Source organism: Bubalus kerabau, chromosome 11 (genome assembly GCF_029407905.1).
Source record: "Bubalus kerabau isolate K-KA32 ecotype Philippines breed swamp buffalo chromosome 11, PCC_UOA_SB_1v2, whole genome shotgun sequence".
Lineage (NCBI taxonomy): Eukaryota > Metazoa > Chordata > Mammalia > Artiodactyla > Bovidae > Bubalus > Bubalus kerabau.
Window position 1 is genome coordinate 9,757,727 of NC_073634.1, and position 18,774 is coordinate 9,776,500.

Here is an 18,774-nt window from a genome sequence, read left to right on the forward strand (position 1 = left end):
TGCACGCATGGATGTGCCTGGCAGAGTCACTTGTGGCTGGATTGAATGGGCTGCTTCTGCCTGAGAAATCTTTTAAGGTCAGAGAGGTGTGCAGGAAGAACAAAAGCAGGTTTTCTGAGCCTGAAGTGGGGCCAGGGGGGCTAAAGGCCATGCCCCAGGGAGGCCCATCACTCGAGGAAGATACGCATGGGAAGGATTTCTTCTTTTGTTCCCCACTTTGGTGACTAAAAAAAAAAAACTTAGAGTGATTGAGGCAAGGGACTCAGGACCATCACATTGCACAACTGTAGAAGGCACCCCTCATGTAAAACGCAGTGGCTTTTTCTTTTGAAAGAAGTTTTGATTTTGTATTGGGGTGTCGTCAATTAACAATGTTGTGATGGTTTCAGGTGAACAGAAGGGGCTCAGCCATGCACATACATGTGTCCATTCTCCCCCAACTCCCCTCCCCCCCAGGCTGCCACATGACATTGAGCAGAGTCCCCTGTGCTGTGCGGTAGGTCCTTGTTTGATCCATTTTAAATATCGCAGTGTGTACTTGTTCATCCCAAACTCCTTAACTATCCCTTCCCCCGCTTCTTCCCTGCAGCAACCGTAAGTTCAGTCTCTAAGTCTGTGAGCCTGTTTGTGTTTTGTAAGTTCATTTGTATCATTTCTTTTTACACTCCACATATAAGGGATGTCATGTAATATTCCTCCTTCTCTGTCTGACTCACTTCATTCCGCATGACAATCTCCAGGTCTATCCACATTGCTGCAAATGGAGTTATTTTGTTCTTTTATATGGCTTAGTGATAGTCCATTGTATATATGTGCCACATCTTTGGGCTTCCCTGGTGGCTCGGATGGTAAAGAATCTGCCTGCAATGCAGATTCAATCCCTGGGTCAGAAAGATTAACCTGGAGACGGGAATGGAAACCCACTCTAGTGTTCTTGCCTAGAGAGTCCCATGAACAGAGGAGCCTGGCGAACTACAGTCTGTAGGGTCACAAAGAGTCAGACACGACTGAGCAACTCACACACACACACACACAATATTCCCTTGTATATATGTACCACATCCTCTTTATCCATTCCTCTGTGAACAGTTAGGTGACTTCCATGTCCTGGCTATTGTAAATGGTGCAGCAGTGAACACTGAGGTGCTTGCATCCTTTTGGACTATGAATGTAAAACACAGTGACCTTTGAAAGGGTTAATCGCAGATGAGCACGACCTGGGTGGAGAGCGCCCTGGGCAAACAGGAGAGCCGAGACCAGCAGTGGGCAAAGAGAATGCACACACACACCCGGATTTTTGGAGGCAGCGAGAATGAATTGTGGAGGAAGGTGGCCTGGGACTTTGGAATGCTCTGTAGGAGCCCAGTGGCCTTGGGAAGCTGTTTGCCTCTGGCTTTCCGTCTGCCACGAGGAAGGAGCTGGAGATGCTTAGTAAATACTGATGCTCAAGGTGAAAGCTTAAGGGAACTAACATTCCTTCTAAGAAAAAATAAGTGTGTTGAGGGTGTCTGAGAAGAAGTGAAAGGCCCACTGCTCATCCACATATAAGGGATGTCATATAATATTTCTCCTTCTCTATCTGACTTATTCACTCCGCATGACACGTGACCCCTGTCCGCCAGCTGGGTTCTGACGTCTGATGCGCTGTCTTGCTGTCACAGGATCAAGGCTGACAATCCCATGTAAGGTGTTTCTGGGAGCCGGCATACACACAACCACTCTGCTGTGGTGGATGGCCAACGACACCTTCATAGAGGATGCCTACCACGGGGGCCGCGTGACCGAGGGCGAGCGCCAGTAAGTGATGGGGCGGATCTTCCTTGTCCCCTGGGCACAGCTGTTGTGACCCTCCGCAGACGTCACTTCCTTGTACAGACAGTGTCCTATATGACGTACACACACACCCCACAGTACAAACCTATATATATATATTTATTCTAACCTGTTGGATTTTTAGCATGTTTGACATTGAGCTTTGCTAAGAATCACCAACTGCTTTTGAGAATCAAGGCTTGTAATGCTATGAGTTGAGTAGCAGCCTAATACTTGGTTGGTGTTGCCTCTTCTAGTTGTTTAATTAAACATTTTTCTCTTGAGTGTTGCAGTTTTCAAACAAATACTTTGAGCTAACATGTGTCCATTCCTGACTTTGCAACCTGGGAGTCCAACATTTTCATAGCCCTTAAAGAGACCCTGAGATGTAGCAGCTGGATCTGAGCCCCGCCTTTTTCTCAGGAAACTGTGGACTACCACAGTCTCTAAGGAAGGATGCTATGAAAGAAAGCGAGAACTCTGTTCTCATAAGCCTTCTTCTCTGGAAAACGTTTTCTCCCTCTGAACGCAGAACAGTCATGCCTTGTAAATGGGAACCATTTTTGTGTGAGGAAGGCAGACCCTTCCATATTCCAAATTATAAAGGATTTTAATTTATTTTTTTAATTTTATTTATTTATTTTTTATAAAGGATTTTTAAATTGTAGTGTCAGTACTCTGAATTTTTGCCTGCCAAATTCTTGTCTTTTTGGAAAGATCTATCCAACATGACCTTTCTAGATGCAGTTTAGTGGATAGAAATTAGGTGTGGTTAGCACGACCTTTTGCTTGTGGATCCTCATTGCAGGAAGTTTGGGCAGGACTCACATGCCACATGCCAGCTTGCTCATACTATCCATTTACTTAAAGGAGCCTATTTTCCCCCCCCATAGATGAGAAAGAAAAATAGTCCTAGTGGATCCACAGCCACGATATTTTTATTTGTACTAATAAATAATGTGAAGCATCTTTGGATTCCTGTAACATTACAAATGGCAGTGATGTTGACTAGAGCTCTCCCCCGCGTCTGCTGCCCTTGGTTCTGAACTTGAACTTCCAGAGTGAGAGCTGGCAGTGAATGGTGATGAGAGCAGATGCAGAGGAGGATGGGATTCCTGGAAACTCCCTCCCTCCCTTCAATATGCAAATGATTGGTTGGTCATGCAGTCCAATTTCCCCAGACTAGACATTTCTGTTCCCACCAATGGTTCATTGTTCATCAAGAGCCTTAAAAAGTGAGCCCCCCAACCCCCACCTGTTTATCCAAAGAAGCTGGCTTCTGTAAGTTCACATTGTCACAAGCATCCTATCACAGCGACCAGCATCTTGAGAGTTACTCTTATCTTCAGGAATAGGCTTAGAAGATCTCCCAAGTAAATAACAACTGTAATGGCAAGTCGCCCTAACTTGGTAAATTGTGCCATCAGTTTAAGTCCAGCGGAGCTCTGAGGATGTGTAGGTGTCTATATTGAGAAGACAAGCTGGCCTTTGACAGCGGATGTTGAACTGTTTTCTCACTCAGGGCATACTCAGAAAACAATGAGAACTACATTGAAGTGCCACTGATTTTTGATCCTGTCAGAAGAGAGGATTTGCACACGGATTTTAAATGTGTTGTCCGTAATACGATGAGTTCCCAGACGCTTCGTACCACGGTCAAAGAAGGTATGGATTTGGGGGGCGGGTCATGAAAGGGAAAGACTAGTGTTGGGTGCTCTGTGGATGTGAAACAAAGGTCCTGGTTCATCAGGTGGTTACTTAGGTGAATCTGTGAGTTTTCTGTTAGTGGAGCTCAGAAAACACATCTCTCCGTATTTGTGAATGTTTTTGGTAGGGTGGAGGCTGGCTTTGGGAGATTATACTCAAAGGAAAATTTAAAGAGGAAGCTGATTTTTTGGAAAAAAGACAAAATGGTTCTGGGATAGGTTAAAAAACAAAACCAAACCCTGTGTCTCCTGTGGTTCTGCCGGATCAGCAGGGCCAGTGTGCTTCCCTGACCCCTCGAGGTGGGTGGTAGGTTTTTCATCCTGAGGTTGAGAAACTTCATCCTCCCAGGACTGGGGATTGGGAGGTACCCAGAACTCAGGTGGTTTTAGGGTTAAAGCCATCAGTCACCAGGAAATAGGGCTTCTCTGGTTGCTTAGTGGTAAAGAATCTGCCTGTGATGCAGGAGAAAGGGGTTTGATCCCTGGGTTGGGCAGATCCCCTGGAGAAGGGAATGGCCACCCACTCCACTATTCTTGCCTGGAAAATCCCATGGAGAGAGGAGCCTGGCAGGCTATAGTCCATGGGGCACAAGGAATTGGACAAAACTGAGTGACTAAACAACAACATTAGGAAATAAAGTGCAAGACTGTAGCTAGATCAACTCACTGCTCATGGAAGAACATTGAAACAAGGAGGAAAGAAAAACCTGATTTATCCTTTTGACGTGGCTCAGCTGGTAAAGAATCCTCCTGGAACGTGGGAGACCTGGGTTTGATCCCTGGGTTTGGAAGATCCCCTGGAGAAGGGAAAGGCTACCCACTCCAGTATTCTGGCCTGGAGAATTCCATGGACTGTTATAGTCCATGGGGTTGCAAAGAGTCGGACACCACTGAGCAACTTTCAAAATTAAAAAAAATCATTTTGAAAGATTGATTTCTTCTCAGTGTTTGAGTGCTGAGCAGAAAAGGGAGGTGTGAGTGATGTAGTCTGTCAGCTGCTTGAAGGACAAGAAGGGAAGAGACAAAGTGATTCCCACTGGGGACCTTACCCTGACTTCTGGGCCATCAGCACAATCAGTAAACACAAGCCCCCCTACATTTGGGTGTTTGCAGAGGAGGCAGTTGCAGACAAGTTTTTTTTTTTTGTTTTTTTTTTTAAGTTAAGAGTTATTTCTGGAGGGCACCCAGAAAGAACAATACCTATGATCCAGGCCCCCACCAGGCTGCACCCACTTCCTACAGTGACCATGGAGGAGCTGGGGGTGGGTGGGGGGAGGATGTGAAAAACCACCAGATACTGGACCCAGAAAGCTGAGATGTATAGGAAGGATCGGTTTTAGTTAGCCCAGACTCTTGCATCTTCCCATACAGAGAAAAGCGCTGAATTCCTTAACTTGAAACATCAGGCAAGCTTTTAATGGACAGTTGAGGATCTGGATAAGCCTTAGGGCAGGAATGACCACACAGTGTAACTTCTCTGCAACCATTCTCTGTACACACCAGCATGCCCTGCTTGAGCCACTGGTTGACAATGCAGAATCCTGGGTTCACCCCCAGACCTACCCAGTGAAATTCTTTCGGGGGGAGGCCAAAGACTGACTGACCACAGAGCTCACAGCTGAAAGCGTCCACCAGGGCTCAGAGGTGCCTCCCAATAGCTGCTCCAAAAACGAAAGCTTCACTCGGTTTGTGGAATTTTAAGATGCAAGAATCATCTGGAGAAATTGCCTGAGAATGTGTTTTTTCCCGAAAATCTGCAGAGTAGGATAAATAGTATCTCAGAAATGTAGAATTCTGGCCTCCTCATCCATGTGTGATCAATAATCAGAGCCTCTTTTGTGAATCTAACAAGTAATATACTTGTTAACCTTTTCATCAATTTTTATTGGAGTGTAGTTGCTTTACCGTGTATTCATTTCTGCTGTACAGCAAAGTGAATCAGCTATATGTTTACATTTATCGCCTCCTATTTTGGATTTTCTTCCCTTTTAGGTCACCACGGAGCACTGAGTAGAGTTTCCTGTGCTATACAGTAGATTCTCATTAATCATGTTTTATACAGTGTCAATCGTGTATATATGTCAATCCCAACTTCCCAGTTCATCCCCCACCCCTACTGTTCCCTCTTGGTATCTATACGTTTGTTCTCTACGTCTGAACTACACCTTCTCTAATTCCATCTTTACTCTTTTTTGTGCTTTTATATTTATTTTATTGAGATATTATTCACATACCACAACAGTCACCATTTTAAAGTGTTAAAATATACTTGTTAACTTTCTAAAATTTAATTTTTATTATATTTTGGAGTATAGGTGGTTTATGATGTTGTATTACTTTCAGGTGTACAGCTCAGTGATTCAGTTACACATACACATGTATCTATTCTTTTCTGGATTCTTTTCCCATATGGGTTATTACAGAGTATTGGGTAGAGTTCCCTGTGCTGTACAGTATGTCCTTGTTAGTTATCTATTCTATATAGTGTGTATATGCCACTTCCAACCTCCCAATTTATCCCTCTCCCGCAGCACTTGTTAACTTTTAATCAACACTTGCTTCCTATATTTTCGTAACACAGAGCTGCAAAGGAACAGAATTAAAAATAGCTGGATCCAGGCAATAATCTTGACACCTAAAGCTCCTTTATCCCAAATGTTTCTTTTCCTTTGTTACTTTACTGGCTCTTCCTGACACCCAGGCTCCCTGGAAAAGGACCTATTATACCCTGGCCACATCACAGCCAGCAAAGACCTCGGTAGACCCCTTACTGCATACAGTCCAGCAGGTGGAACAAAATTAGACCTTGACACATGCCCCGCCCCCCGCTGAAATCTACACTGCTTCTCTCTGCTGGATATTTGTTCCACCTGACTTTGTTGTTGTTGTTATTTATTTCTTTACCCACTGTGGGGCGCATGGGATCTTCCCCAACCAGCGATCAAACCCATGCCCCCTACACTGGAAGCTTGGAGTCTTAACCACTGGTTGTTCAGTCACTATGTCTGACTCTTTGTGACCTCACGGACTGCAGCACGCCAGGCTTCCCTGTCCTCTACCATCTCCCAGAGTTTGCTCAAACTCATGTCCATTGAGTTGGTGATGCCATCCAACCAACTCATCGTCTGCCATCCCCTTCTCCTTTTGCCTTCAGTCTCACCCAGCTTCAGGGGCTTTTCTAGTGAACCACTGGATTGCCAGGAAATTCCTGTTTACCTTCCTTGTTTCCATAATGCCACCAATATCATTCTCAAGTACCCTTGATCCGGGCGTAAGGGACATACCTTCTGAAAATCAGTGCATATCTGTCAGAAAAATCAAACGCCATTTCCTTCTCTGTAGAGTGCACGGCAGTGTCCCATTTGGCCACAGGAGCTTGTTCACCTCTCATGTGTCTCTGTTCTTCCTACAGCCACCACGTTCTCCTGGGAGATCATGCTTGCCCCGCTGTCCCTCATCGTCTTGGTTCTGGGGGGCATATGGATGCACAGACGGTATAAATGCAGAACTGGAAAAGCCTATGGTTTGATGGAGTTAAAGACTGGCCATCCAGACTCGCAATCCTATCCGAGTAAAATAAAGGAAATAAAATAGTTCAAATCAAACCATGTCCTTTCCAACGGAAGCGGCTCAGCTTTGTGAAGGATGCTGTTCTTTTCCTCAGTTATTTACCAAAGCTACTGTGTTTATAATGGGTTTGTAGTGAAAGACTGAAATGTCCACGTAATGTTTACTGTGAAATCAGATCACGGGAACCAGTGTGTGTGTGGGTGGGTGTGAGGCGCTCTTTGAATAAGAGTTGAAAACATCAAAATGAGTTTTGAAATTCATTTATTCATTTCATAAAAATGTGTTAAAAGTTCTATGTTGACTATGTTCTATGGCAGATGTTCTAGATACAAAAATAGTAAAGGCGTGGTTTTCCTTTTGGAAAGGTGGGATTTTATCTCGAAACTGGAAAGGATGATTTAGAAATACTAAAGAGGAAGAATCTTCAAGAATTAGTAAATGCTTTTTAAAAGGATGATCCAGAAAATGGTAATTTCAAATAGATGGTCTGAAAAATACGTAACGTATCAGTAAATGGAGAAATGGATTCAGCTTTCATAATTAAACTTCTGAAAATAAAGAGGAAGAGTGTTGAGATGATTTATACACATTGTGAGGAAAAAAATCACAGCCTCTTTTATATAATATACCAAAAATAAATTCTGCTAAGTTAATGAGTTAAATTTAAAAATCAAATTGCAGAAAAATTGGCATGACTCACTCCTTTACCTATTCAAGTCTTTGTTCAAATGTGATCTTCCCAAAGGCCATTATAGTTCAGTTCAGTTCAGTAGCTCAGTCGTGTCCAGCTCTTTGCAACCCCATGAAACACAGCATGCCAGGCCTCCCTGTCCATCACCAACTCCCGGAGTTCACTCAAACTCACGTCCATCGAGTCGGTGATGCGATCCAGCCATCTCATCCTCTGTCGTCCCCTTCTCCTCCTGCCCCCAATCCCTCCCAGCAGCAGAGTCTTTTCCAATGAGTCAACTCTTTGCATGAGGTGGCCAAAGTATTGGACTTTCAGCTTTAGCATCAGTCCTTCCAAAGAACACCCAGGATGGATCTCCTTTAGAATGGACTGGTGGGATCTCCTTGCAGTCCAAGGGACTCTCTAGAGTCTTCTCCAACACCAACATTCAAAAGCATCAATTCTTCAGCGCTCAGGTTTCTTCACAGTCCATTTCTCACATCCACACAGGAAAAACAATAGCCTTGACTAGATGGACTTTTGTTGGCAAAGTAATGTCTCTGCTTTTGAATATGCTATCTAGGTTGGTCATAACTTTCCTTCCAAGGAGAAAGCGTCTTTTAATTTCATGGCTGCAGTCACCATCTGCAGTGATTTTGGAGCCCCCAAAAATAAAGTCTGACACTGTTTCCCCATCTATTTCCCATGAAGTGATGGGACTGGATGCCATGATCTTCGTTTTCTGAATGTTGAGCTTTAAGCCAACTTTTTCACTCTCCTCTTTCACTTTCAAGAGGCTTTTTAGTTCCTCTTCACTTTCTGCCATAAGGGTGGTGTCATCTGCATATCTGAGGTTATTGATATTTCTCCCGGCAATCTTGATTCCAGCTTGTGCTTCTTCCGGCCCAACGTTTCCCATGATGTCCTCTGCGTATAAGTTAAACAAGAGCCCCTCTACTTCCATCCTTCTGTGTCCCCCCACCAGCTGTGCTTTGTGTCATTTTCGCTCTTATCCACACCAGACCTTCCGTTTTATATTTGCTTGTTTGTTTTATATCTGTTTTCCCCACCAGCATGGGAGATCCTTGAGGGCAGAGATGTTATTTTGGTCCCTACTATATTCCCAGTACCTAGAATCAAGCCTGCTGTTCACTGGGCATTTAATAATTATTTGTAGAATAGAAGAAAATAGGATGAATTCTCTTTATAGCAATAGATGGACAGGATTCATTATGTTACGATTTCTGCATAATAGAACAATAAAAGCAAAATGTCAAAGAAACTGCATCAAGCAAAATCAAGGCATTAATAACTATAATTTGCAGAGGGATTCAAGGTTTTAGGAAAGGTGTCAGAACTGAACAGATGAAAGAACATGAGTAAAGAATTGCAGAGGAAACAAGCACCGAGGAACTATGGTTTCCGTAATAATCAGAGATGAATTAAAGAAGCACTCACACACTTTTGCTGTCATTCAGTTGCTAAGTCCTGTCTAACTCTTTGTGACCCCATGGACTGCAGCACACCAGGCTTCCCTGTCCTTCAGCATCTCCTGGAGTTTACTCAAACTCATGTCCATTGAGTTGGTGATGCCATGCAACCATCTCATCATCTGCTATCCAGTGTTAAAAGGTGATACCAAGATCATTACAAAACAGTCACCCTCACACCCTGTGATACCGTGTATACATTGGCACTGGGAGGTGACAAGGTATACCCGCGATGCCAGCGGGGTGCTGGGGCCAGCTTCCAGTCCTGTGCATGTGGGTTCAGTCACATCTGACTCTTTGTGACCCCGTGGACTGTAGCCCTCCAGGCTCCTGCATCTATGGAATTTTCCAGGCAAGATTACTGGAGTGGGTTGCCATTTCCTACCCCAGGGGATCTTCCTGACCCAGGGATCGAAACAGAGTCTCCCGCGTCTCCTGTTGGCAGGCAGGTTCTTTACCACTGCACCACCTGGGGCCAGCTTGAGCCTTCTTAAAGGGCCAGTGTGTATCTCCTCTCTGTTCAGTGATGTCATACTGTAGTTTAAAACCAACTCCGGTGGGAGAATTTACATCACAGAAATTGGAAAATGCCACAAGTCTCCCCTCTGCAGTACCCCACTATGAGGACCATAGAGATGCCCAGTACTGCTTGCTATTCCTGGGAACTTAGGACCTGATCCAGTAAAATAGGAGATAACGTTCAGTGAAACTTACCACCCTGATGATGAAACATTATGCCTCAGTAATAAATGATAATTATCAAGATTCTGAGACCAGGATATTTATAATATTAAAGTAAGTTTGTATGCGAAACAGAAGTTGTCTTACACAGTTGGACTGCACCCCACAGGTCTGCAAGCCTTGTAATTGCCCAGCCTGGAGACCCAAGAAAGCTTGGAAACGGTGGCAGAGACGTGAGTGGCTTGTTGGATGGGGCCAAGTGGCCTGGAGCCACCGCCCACCGTGGCGGGCTAGCAGCACAGAGTGGCAGTCTTCACTCCTGGGGGAGCAGGAAGTGTTGGTTGCTCAGTCGTGTCCGATTCTTGGCCACCCCATGGACTGCAGCCCACCAGGCTCCTCTGTCCATGGGATTTCCCAGGCAAGAATACTGGAGTGGGTTACCACTTCCTTCTCAGGGGATCTTTCCAACCCGGGGGTTGAACCTGAGTCTCCCATGTTTCAGGCAGATTCCTTAAGCTGAGCTACCAGGGAAGAGCAGGAAGCTACGGGTTCTAAAGGGAACTGATGCAGATTGGCTTATTGGTTACCCGAGAAACCAGTTTCGGCCCTGACCTCACAGGCCCTCAGGTTAAAGACATTTCCTCTTAATAAGCTAGCAGGTGGAGCCCTTCTGACCTAAGGATTAGAACAATCTTGGGCCTGGAGCAGAGGGTGCATAGGGGAAGTCCATACGATTCGCGTGTGGGACGCACAGAGAGCAAGAGAGGAGCCACTCTTGCGTCCTGGGCCCATGCAGTCAGTTTAAATGGTTGCAGCAATGTTAAAATTTGTTTGCATTGAGACAAGGAGAAAAACAAAGCCCAGAGACTTTGAACACATGTTTCTTAGGTTCACATCAAGCTGCCTTCGTGATCCTGCACGAGCCCTTTCATCTCATGGTAGATCAGTCTTCTTATCTGAAAAATGGGGATAGTAACAGGCCTGACCCTGGAGTCTTTAATAGAGTCTTTTGCTCTTTTTGTTTATTTATTTATTTATTTATTTGAGTCTTTGGCTCTTTAATAATCAAAAACCATAGTGGGAATTCCCTGGCAGTCCAGTGGTTAGGACCCCAGGGCTTTCATTGCTGTGGAGGTCGGGTTTCATCTCTGGTTGGGGAAACTAAGATCCTACAAGCTGAGTGGCAAGGCAAAAACAAAACAAAACAAAACACACCTAGGAATAGACAGAAGTAAATATAGTTGTATTGTTTAGACCAAAGGCCAGCAAATGAGTTTTCTGGCCAAATCCAACATGGCCTCTGTTTCTATAAATTCAGTTTTATCAGGACACAGGAAGGCCTGTCTGTGGATGGACCGTCCACGGCTACCCTGGCTCTTTGAAGGTGGGGCTGAGTAGTGGAGCTCTGGCTGGAGAATTTACCCTCTGGCCCTTTACAGAAAAGGTTTGCAGATGGCTGGTTTAGACAAGGAGATGATGGGCAGTTTTGACCCTTCATTTTAGATTCCCTGTTACTATCATCTCTCCCCTTCTTTGCCTGTTTTTAAAGCTGGTGAGGAGAGAGACGTGAGATGGAGCAGGCAGAGGCCTTTTGCATCCATCAGGAACTTTCACGTGAAGGAGTGGAAAGAGGTTGGAGATGGTGGACAGGTCAGAGCCTTGTGAACGGCTGCTCCAGGTGTTTCTCCTTTGCTGGGTCTTCAGCTCGGCGGCCACGTGGCATTCATCCTGCTTCCCTCCTGGGGCCCCTCCTTGCGGGCTCTTCACCCCACCTTCAGATCTGGGCAGCTTCAGCCACGGCCCAGAAAAGGAGCAGTCTGCAGCCTGGAGAGCCACCACTACCAGACTCTACCCGACAGCTCCCTTACGCATTTCCTCTCCTCTCTGAAGATATGAAGTCTGGGTCGTGGCGTCAGAGAAAGTGGGAGATACTCGGGGAGTCTGGGGCACAGATTTATGATCATATCCAGGGGTAAGTGGGACACCTGGGCTTCCCGGGTGGCCTTAGTGGCAAAGAACCTGCCTCCCCATGTAGGAGACTTAGGAGATGTGGGTTTGATCCCTGGGTTGGGAAGATCCCCTGGAGGAGGAAATAGCAACCCACTCCGTATTCTTGCCTGAAGAATCCTTTGGACAGAGGAGCCTGGTGGGCTACAGTCCATGGGGCTGCAGAGAGTGAGACATGACAGAAGCGACTTAGCACGCATGCACAGTCTAGCACTGGAGTGGGAGTGATGCGCGTGGAACAAGACTGGCCGTGTGCTGACCATTGCTTACACCGGTCATGTGTGCAGGACATTCCTCACACCAATCTCTCTATAAAAGTTTCCGTCAGAGCGTAGAAGCAACGCAGATACCCACTAGACAAGACAATGGCTACGTAAACTGAGATGTCATAGCACAGTGCAATCTTCTGCAAAGGTGAACATGAGTAAGTGACAGCTACCTGCAGTTGACTCTTAGAAAGATATTCTTGAAGAAATATCAAATCCCAGAAACATTGATTTATAGAATGATGTCCTTTTATATGATCTTCCCTGGTGGCTCAGCGGTAAAGAACCTCCCTGCCAATGCAGGATACCTGAGGTTTGAGCCCCAGGTTGGGAAGATCCCCTGGAGAAGGAAATGGCAATTCCAGCATTCTTGCCTGGGAAATCCCATGGACAGAGGAACCTGGCAGGCTACATTTCATGGTGTTGCGAAGAGTTGGACAAAACCGAGCACGCACATACATTCTTTTATAGAAAGTGGAAAACAACTAAAACTAAACTCTCTAAATACATACATGCACATATATTCACATACATTCAAATTTGTATCTGAACACATACGATAAAACTATTTTAACTGTATGTGAATGTATCTGTATTTAAAGAGCACATATGTGATTTGAAGCGTTAAAAATTGCCCGTACTTTTAAGAAAGCAGGCTTCCCTGGTGGCTCAGCTGGTAAAGAATCCGCCTGCGATGTGGGAGACCCAGGTTTGATCCCCAGGTTGGGAAGATCCCCTGGAGAAGGGAATAGCAACCTGCTCCAGTATTCTGGCCTGGAGAATCCCATGGACAGAGGAGCTTGGCGCGCTACAGTCCATGGGGTCACACAGAGTTGGACACGGCTGAGTGACTGACACTTAAGAAAGCAGGAGAATGAGAAATGTAAGTTTCAGGATAGTGACGTCATCAGGCGACAGGTAGGACCAGGGTGGAGATGTGGAGGGAGGTGTAAGTTTCCTCAAGTGCTGGCTGTCACACTGTTGTTTAGTCACTAAGTCAGGTACAACTGTTTGCAGCCCCATGGACTGTAGCCCACCAGGCTCCTCTGTCCGTGGGATTTCCCAGACAAGAATACTGGAGTGGGTTGCCATTTCCTTCTCCAGAGGGTCTTTGCGATTCAGGGATCAAACCCACATCCCTGTATTGCATTGCATTGCAAGTGAATTCTTTATCACTGAGCCATGAAGAATGCCCTGGCTTTTATACTGGGTGGTGGGCTTTTATTTTTATCAAACAGGTCAAGAAACAGGCCGCTTAAGAGTATGTGCCCTGAACCAAAGATTCTGATTAATCTAATTCTGAGCACCTGAGTCCAAATTAAACAAAAAGAAACAAGATGGTTTCTTAATGTGGCTGATCTCATCCATTTTACTTTGATTCCATTGGTTTCACTTTCTTAAGGTGAATTTTTTCACCTCCTCCTACAAAATGTGGGGGCGAGGGGAGATAGCATCTGACCACCTTGCACTTCTCTGCTGCTCATAGGAAAAACAAGCCCGAGATCATCCCATCCCACCAGCCCAAGGACTGCCGATGACAGTGGACACCTGGGCCAGGTATCAACAATAATTTATGCGTGAGAAATGAAATTTGATGTCTCAAGCATTTCATATGCTTCGGGAGCAGATAGGTGCTTCTCGGAGAAGGTGGGGTTGTCTGTCTACCGTGACGGCGAGGTGTTCTTGCTCACTGATGTATCCCCAGCTCCCACAGGCACTGAGGAAGTGTCTGCTGGGGGGATGGATAAATCGTGTGTGACCTGAGTTCTCTGGGGACTTGTGAGCCTGTGTGAACAAACGGGATGGCCTCAGTGAGACCCTTCGATTTTCCCTTTTCCTGATCCTGCTCCCAAACTCGCTGTGGTGGTTTCCATGGCTCTCACCATGGCTCACTCCGACATGAAACGGGTCTTGAGCTTTTGTGGTTTCTTACCTGTTCTTGTCCGCCCCTCCATCCCCACTGGCACCTGTCACTCATGCCATCTTATCAGGGCCCCTTGTTGCAGCTACTGGCCTCTGAGAACACTGTCACCCTGCAGAGTGTTCTGGGGTGACCTGACTGGAGAGCAAGCAGCCCAGCTGCCCCCTCCCCGGGCTGCAGCCTCTGTCAGCCATGGTGTCAGGAGCCGCCTCGTACTGTTGTAGGGCCCCCCGTTCCAGGCATCACAATGGTGGTGCTGGTGGCCTGATAGCCTCTCTCCCACGGGTCTGGCCACGGAGCCACCCTCCTCCTCCCTGGCTGCCTGCCGAAACCACTTCCTCATTCTTTGGCAGACAGAGAAAAACCAGATCAACCCTCCTGCAGAGAGACTCCCAGGGGTGCTGACTACTGCTTCTTCAGAAACGGCACAGCTGTAAGCCCTGAGGGAGGCCCAGGACCTGGGCTCCGCGAGGCCAGGAGCTGCTTGGCCAGAAGCAGGGACTTGGAGAGAAAAACTGTTGATGTGGGAGAGAGAGGAGAAAAAAAGCAAGAATGGGCAAGGGAAACAGACATTTAAGCGTCTGTAAATGTGCAAGATTTTCTATGTTTTACCTAATTTAATCCTCAAAAAAAAAATCTGCAAGGTGGATACTGTAACTCATGTTTGAGAGATGAGGAAACCAAGGAGTTTAAATATTATTTCCCAGAGAAGGTGGCCTAGATGTGCAGCCACAAAGGGTTGCCTAAGACTGGATTCCAGAACTCGGCACAGTTGAGAACAGCTGGGGGCAAGTTCTTTTCAAGAACGTGGGAGGAAGGGGCAGGGCAAATATTTGTCTTTAGGGGTGGGGGTGCAGAGCACAGCCTGACTGCCGAGAAGCGCTGAGCCACGTGCGTCCAGCTCCTCTCCCCACTCATCTAGAATCTGTGAGGGGACCAGAGTGACTCATGGGGGTCCCTCCACACGGGAGGAAGCACCAAACACCAGACATGGGAGCCAAGTGGTCCTGTCGCCTTCTCTGGGGCTTGTTCTCCTGGCTCATGGGACTCCAGCCGAGGCCCTGCTTACCCCACGGGGATGGAGGTGAGCAGCCCACCAATACAGTCCTGCTCAGTGCAGGAAATACAGGTGCACTTTCCGGATCATTCTGAGCCTGCTGTCGGACAACATTCATTTAGCCTCCAGAAGGCTCAGAAATGATTCAGAACATGATGGGAATGAGATTAGCAGCAAAACCACGCTCTACTCAGAGCTGGAAATTCACCTGACTGTGTTTCCTGTCCCCAGTAACCACATGAAAATGTAGGTTTTATTATTATTCAGGGCTGGTGAGGCCAGCAGATCAAGAGATGAGTGTCACTGGAAAGATGGCATGTTACTCACAGATCCCAAGAGAAGGGGCGTGCCGTACCTTGTAGGGTCACACGGGGAAGCACCAGTGTGGGTCAGGGGGCTGAGGAGAGAGCCCTTATTGTGGTTCCTGTGGAAGGAATGGGTGAGGCAGGGGAAGTAGGCTTAGTGGCAGCTCGTCTGAATCATTTCAGTGGGCTCTGGGGCACAGGGCTGTCCCTGGTGGTCTGGTGTGTGGGTTGGGGCAGGTAAAGGGTGGCCCAGAATGTGAAAGCTGATAAAGGACATATTTGGCGTGTGGACTCTGTTCAAAACACATGCTCTGGGAATTGGCTAGCCTGGGGAGGGGAAGTCCCTTCAGAGCAAGTGGGGCCTGGATATCAAAGCCTCAGAAACAAGTGGTTAATACATTTATGCCCAGTTAGTCTGACATAGCGCATCACATGATATGCAAGGAAATCAGACAGCCAAAAGTAAAGTGCCAGCCAAACAGAGAGGCTCCCAGTTTTATTCTTTTCAAGGAGATGGTCAAATATCCTTTTTGTTTTTTCAGTTTTAATATTTTAAGTATGGCTGATTTTTATAATGTTTGTGTTAATTTCTGCTGTACAGCAAAGTGATTTTGTTATACATATGTATACATTCTTTTTAAAATGTTCTTTTCCATTATGGTTTATCATAGGGTTAGATTCCTGAGTCGGGAAGATCCCCTGGAGAAGGATAATGGCAACCCACTCCAGTACTCTTTCCTGGAAAATCTCACGGACAGAGCCTTGTAGGCTACAGTCCATGGGGTCACCAAGAGTTGGACACGACTGAGTGACTTCACTGTCTTTCACTTTTATCCTAGGATAGTGAATATAGTCTGTGCTGTGCAGAAGGACCTTGTTTGTCCATCCTCTGCTAACCCCAGACTCCCACTCCACCCTCCCCAACCCTCTCCCCCTCAGCAACCACAAGTCTGTTCTCTGTGAGTCTGTCTCACATGTACATTCGTTCCTATCATATTTTAGGTTCCACATATAAGGATGTCATGAAATTTGTCCTCTTTCTGACTTACTTCACTTAGTATGATAATCTCTGGTTGTATCCATGTTGGAGCAAACGGCATTATTTTGTTCTTTTTTTTGGCTGAGTAATATTCCATTGTGTCTATGCACCACATTTTCTTTACCCATTCATCTGCTGATGGACATTTAGGCTGCCTCCATGCCTTGGCTATTGCGAATAGTGCTGCTGTGAACATAGGGACACACGTATTGTTTTGAATTATAATTTTGTCTGGAGGTATGCCCAGGGTGGGACTGCTGGATCACATGGCTGAAACAGCGTTTGTTAAGCACAGTCAAGCCAGTAGAACAGTCCCCATAAACCTGGCAAGCATTAGCAGTTGGAAGCTAGTGCTGCACGTCAATGGAGCCTCCTGTTTGTGGTTTTGACAGTATCCAACACACACACACCAAGTATTATCCTGTAGTCCCAAGTTTGATTTTCAGCCTTTTCCCATGGTCTAGTTCCTGAGAAGACATTAAAGTCCAAAGATTAAGTTACTTTGCTCTTGTAAATTGAAGTACAAGAAACTAAACCTCACACATGTTGAAATCAAGGTGTGTGTTTCCTCCTCATCAATTCCTTCCTCCCTAGTTCCAGCAGGGAGACTGCTCTGTCTGGGAAGGGGACCACAGTCCAGGCCGCCTTGTCTGCAGGGAAGGGTGTGGCTCCTTGGGCCTGCGTCATTGACTTGACCTCCCACACACCCCTTTATTTAAAAAAAAAACCAACTAAAAACCTTTTTCTGTTAAAGTAAAGCCGATTAACAATGTTGTGATAGTTTCAGGTGAACAGCCAAGGCACTCAGCCGAACATATGCATGTATCCTTTCTCCCCTAAACCCCTCTCCCATCCAGGCTGCCACATAGCACTGAACAGAGTTCCCTATGCTATACATAGGGGTCCTTGTTGGTTATCCATTTTAAACATAGCAATGTCTACATGTCCACCCCAAACTCCCTAGCTATCTCTGCGCCCCCGCTCCCCCGCCACCAGCCACCACAAGTTCATTCTCTAAGACTGTGAGTCGTTCCTGTTTTGTAAGTTCATTTGTATCATTTCTTTTTAAATTACACACAAGGGATGTCATATGATATTTCTCCTTCCCTGTCTGACTTATCTCACTTTGCGTGCATGCCAAGTTCTTTCAGTCACGTCCAATGCTGTGCCACATTATGGACTGCAGCCCGCCAGGCTCCTCTGTCCCCGGGATTCTCCAGGCAAGAATACTGGAGTGGGTTGCCGTTTCCTCCTCCAGGAGATCTTCCCCAACCAGGGATAGAACCCGAGTCTCTTGCATCTAACCTGCATTGGCAGGTGAATTCTTTACCACTAAAGCTTCACTTTACACACCCCTTGAAAAATGACCCTGATGTTAGTAGAAGATTATCACATCTCTGGACCCAATTACAAGAAATTGTAGTGATACCAAGGGAACATTTCTTGCAAAGATGGGCACAATAAAGGACAGAAATGGTATGGACGTAACAGAAGCAGAAGATATTAAGAAGAGGTGGCAAGAATACAGAGAACTATACATAGAGGATCGTAATGACCCAAATAACAAGGATGGTGTGATCACTCACCCAGAGCCAGGCATCCTGGAACATGAGGTCAAGTGAACCTTAGGAAGCATGACTACAAACAAAGCTAGTGGAGGTGATGGAATTTCAGTTAAACTATTTCAAATCCTAAAAGATGATGCTGTGAAAGTGCTGCACTCAATATGCCAGCAAATTTGGAAAACTCAGCAGTGGCCACAGGACCGGAAAAGGTCAGTTTTCATTCCAATCCCAAAGAAAGGCAATGCCAAGCAATGTTCAAACTACTGCAAAATTGCACTCATTTTACATTCTAGCAAAGAAATGCTCAAAATTCTCCAAGTGAGGCTTCAACAGTACATTTACGGTGAACTTCCAGATGTTCAAGCTGGATTTAGAAAAGGCAGAGGAACCAGAGATCATATTGCCAACATCCATTGGATCATAGAAAAAGCAAGAGAATTCCAGAAAAAACATCTACATCTCCTTTATTGACTATGCCAAATCCTTTGACTGTGTGGATCACAACAAACTATGGGAAGCTCTTAAAGAGATGAGAATACTAGAACACCTGACCTGCCTCTTGAGAAACCTGTATGCAGGTCAAGAAACAACAGTTAGAACAAGACATGGAACAGTGGCCTGGTTACAAACTGGGAAAGGAGTATGTCAAGGCTGTATATTGTCACCCTGTTTATTTAACTTATAT

At 45.9% G+C, this 18,774-nt stretch overlaps 1 protein-coding gene and 1 long non-coding RNA gene across 9 annotated transcripts in view; both read left to right on the top strand.

Annotated features, from left to right (window-relative positions):
* Nucleotides 1-7,401, top strand: part of IL1R2 (interleukin 1 receptor type 2) — a 37,070-nt gene extending 29,669 nt beyond the window's left edge. For 7 of the 8 annotated variants that reach the window (XM_055539505.1, XM_055539501.1, XM_055539500.1 and 4 more), the window contains exons 7-9: nucleotides 1,662-1,797; nucleotides 3,335-3,477; nucleotides 6,931-7,401. In XM_055539505.1, coding sequence (XP_055395480.1) covers nucleotides 1,662-1,797; nucleotides 3,335-3,477; nucleotides 6,931-7,112 — 461 coding nt within the window. In that variant the 3' untranslated portion in view covers nucleotides 7,113-7,401. Of the gene's footprint in view, nucleotides 1-1,661; nucleotides 1,802-3,334; nucleotides 3,478-6,930 lie in introns of those variants that run through there. The other variant, XM_055539508.1, reaches the window with a different exon arrangement.
* A 3,179-nt stretch (nucleotides 7,402-10,580) lies between these two features.
* Nucleotides 10,581-14,777, top strand: LOC129622340 (uncharacterized). The gene is made up of 3 exons (XR_008699914.1): nucleotides 10,581-11,901; nucleotides 13,689-13,759; nucleotides 14,477-14,777. It is a non-coding gene; the product is annotated as an uncharacterized LOC129622340 (long non-coding RNA).
* Nucleotides 14,778-18,774: the final 3,997 nt, after the last annotated feature.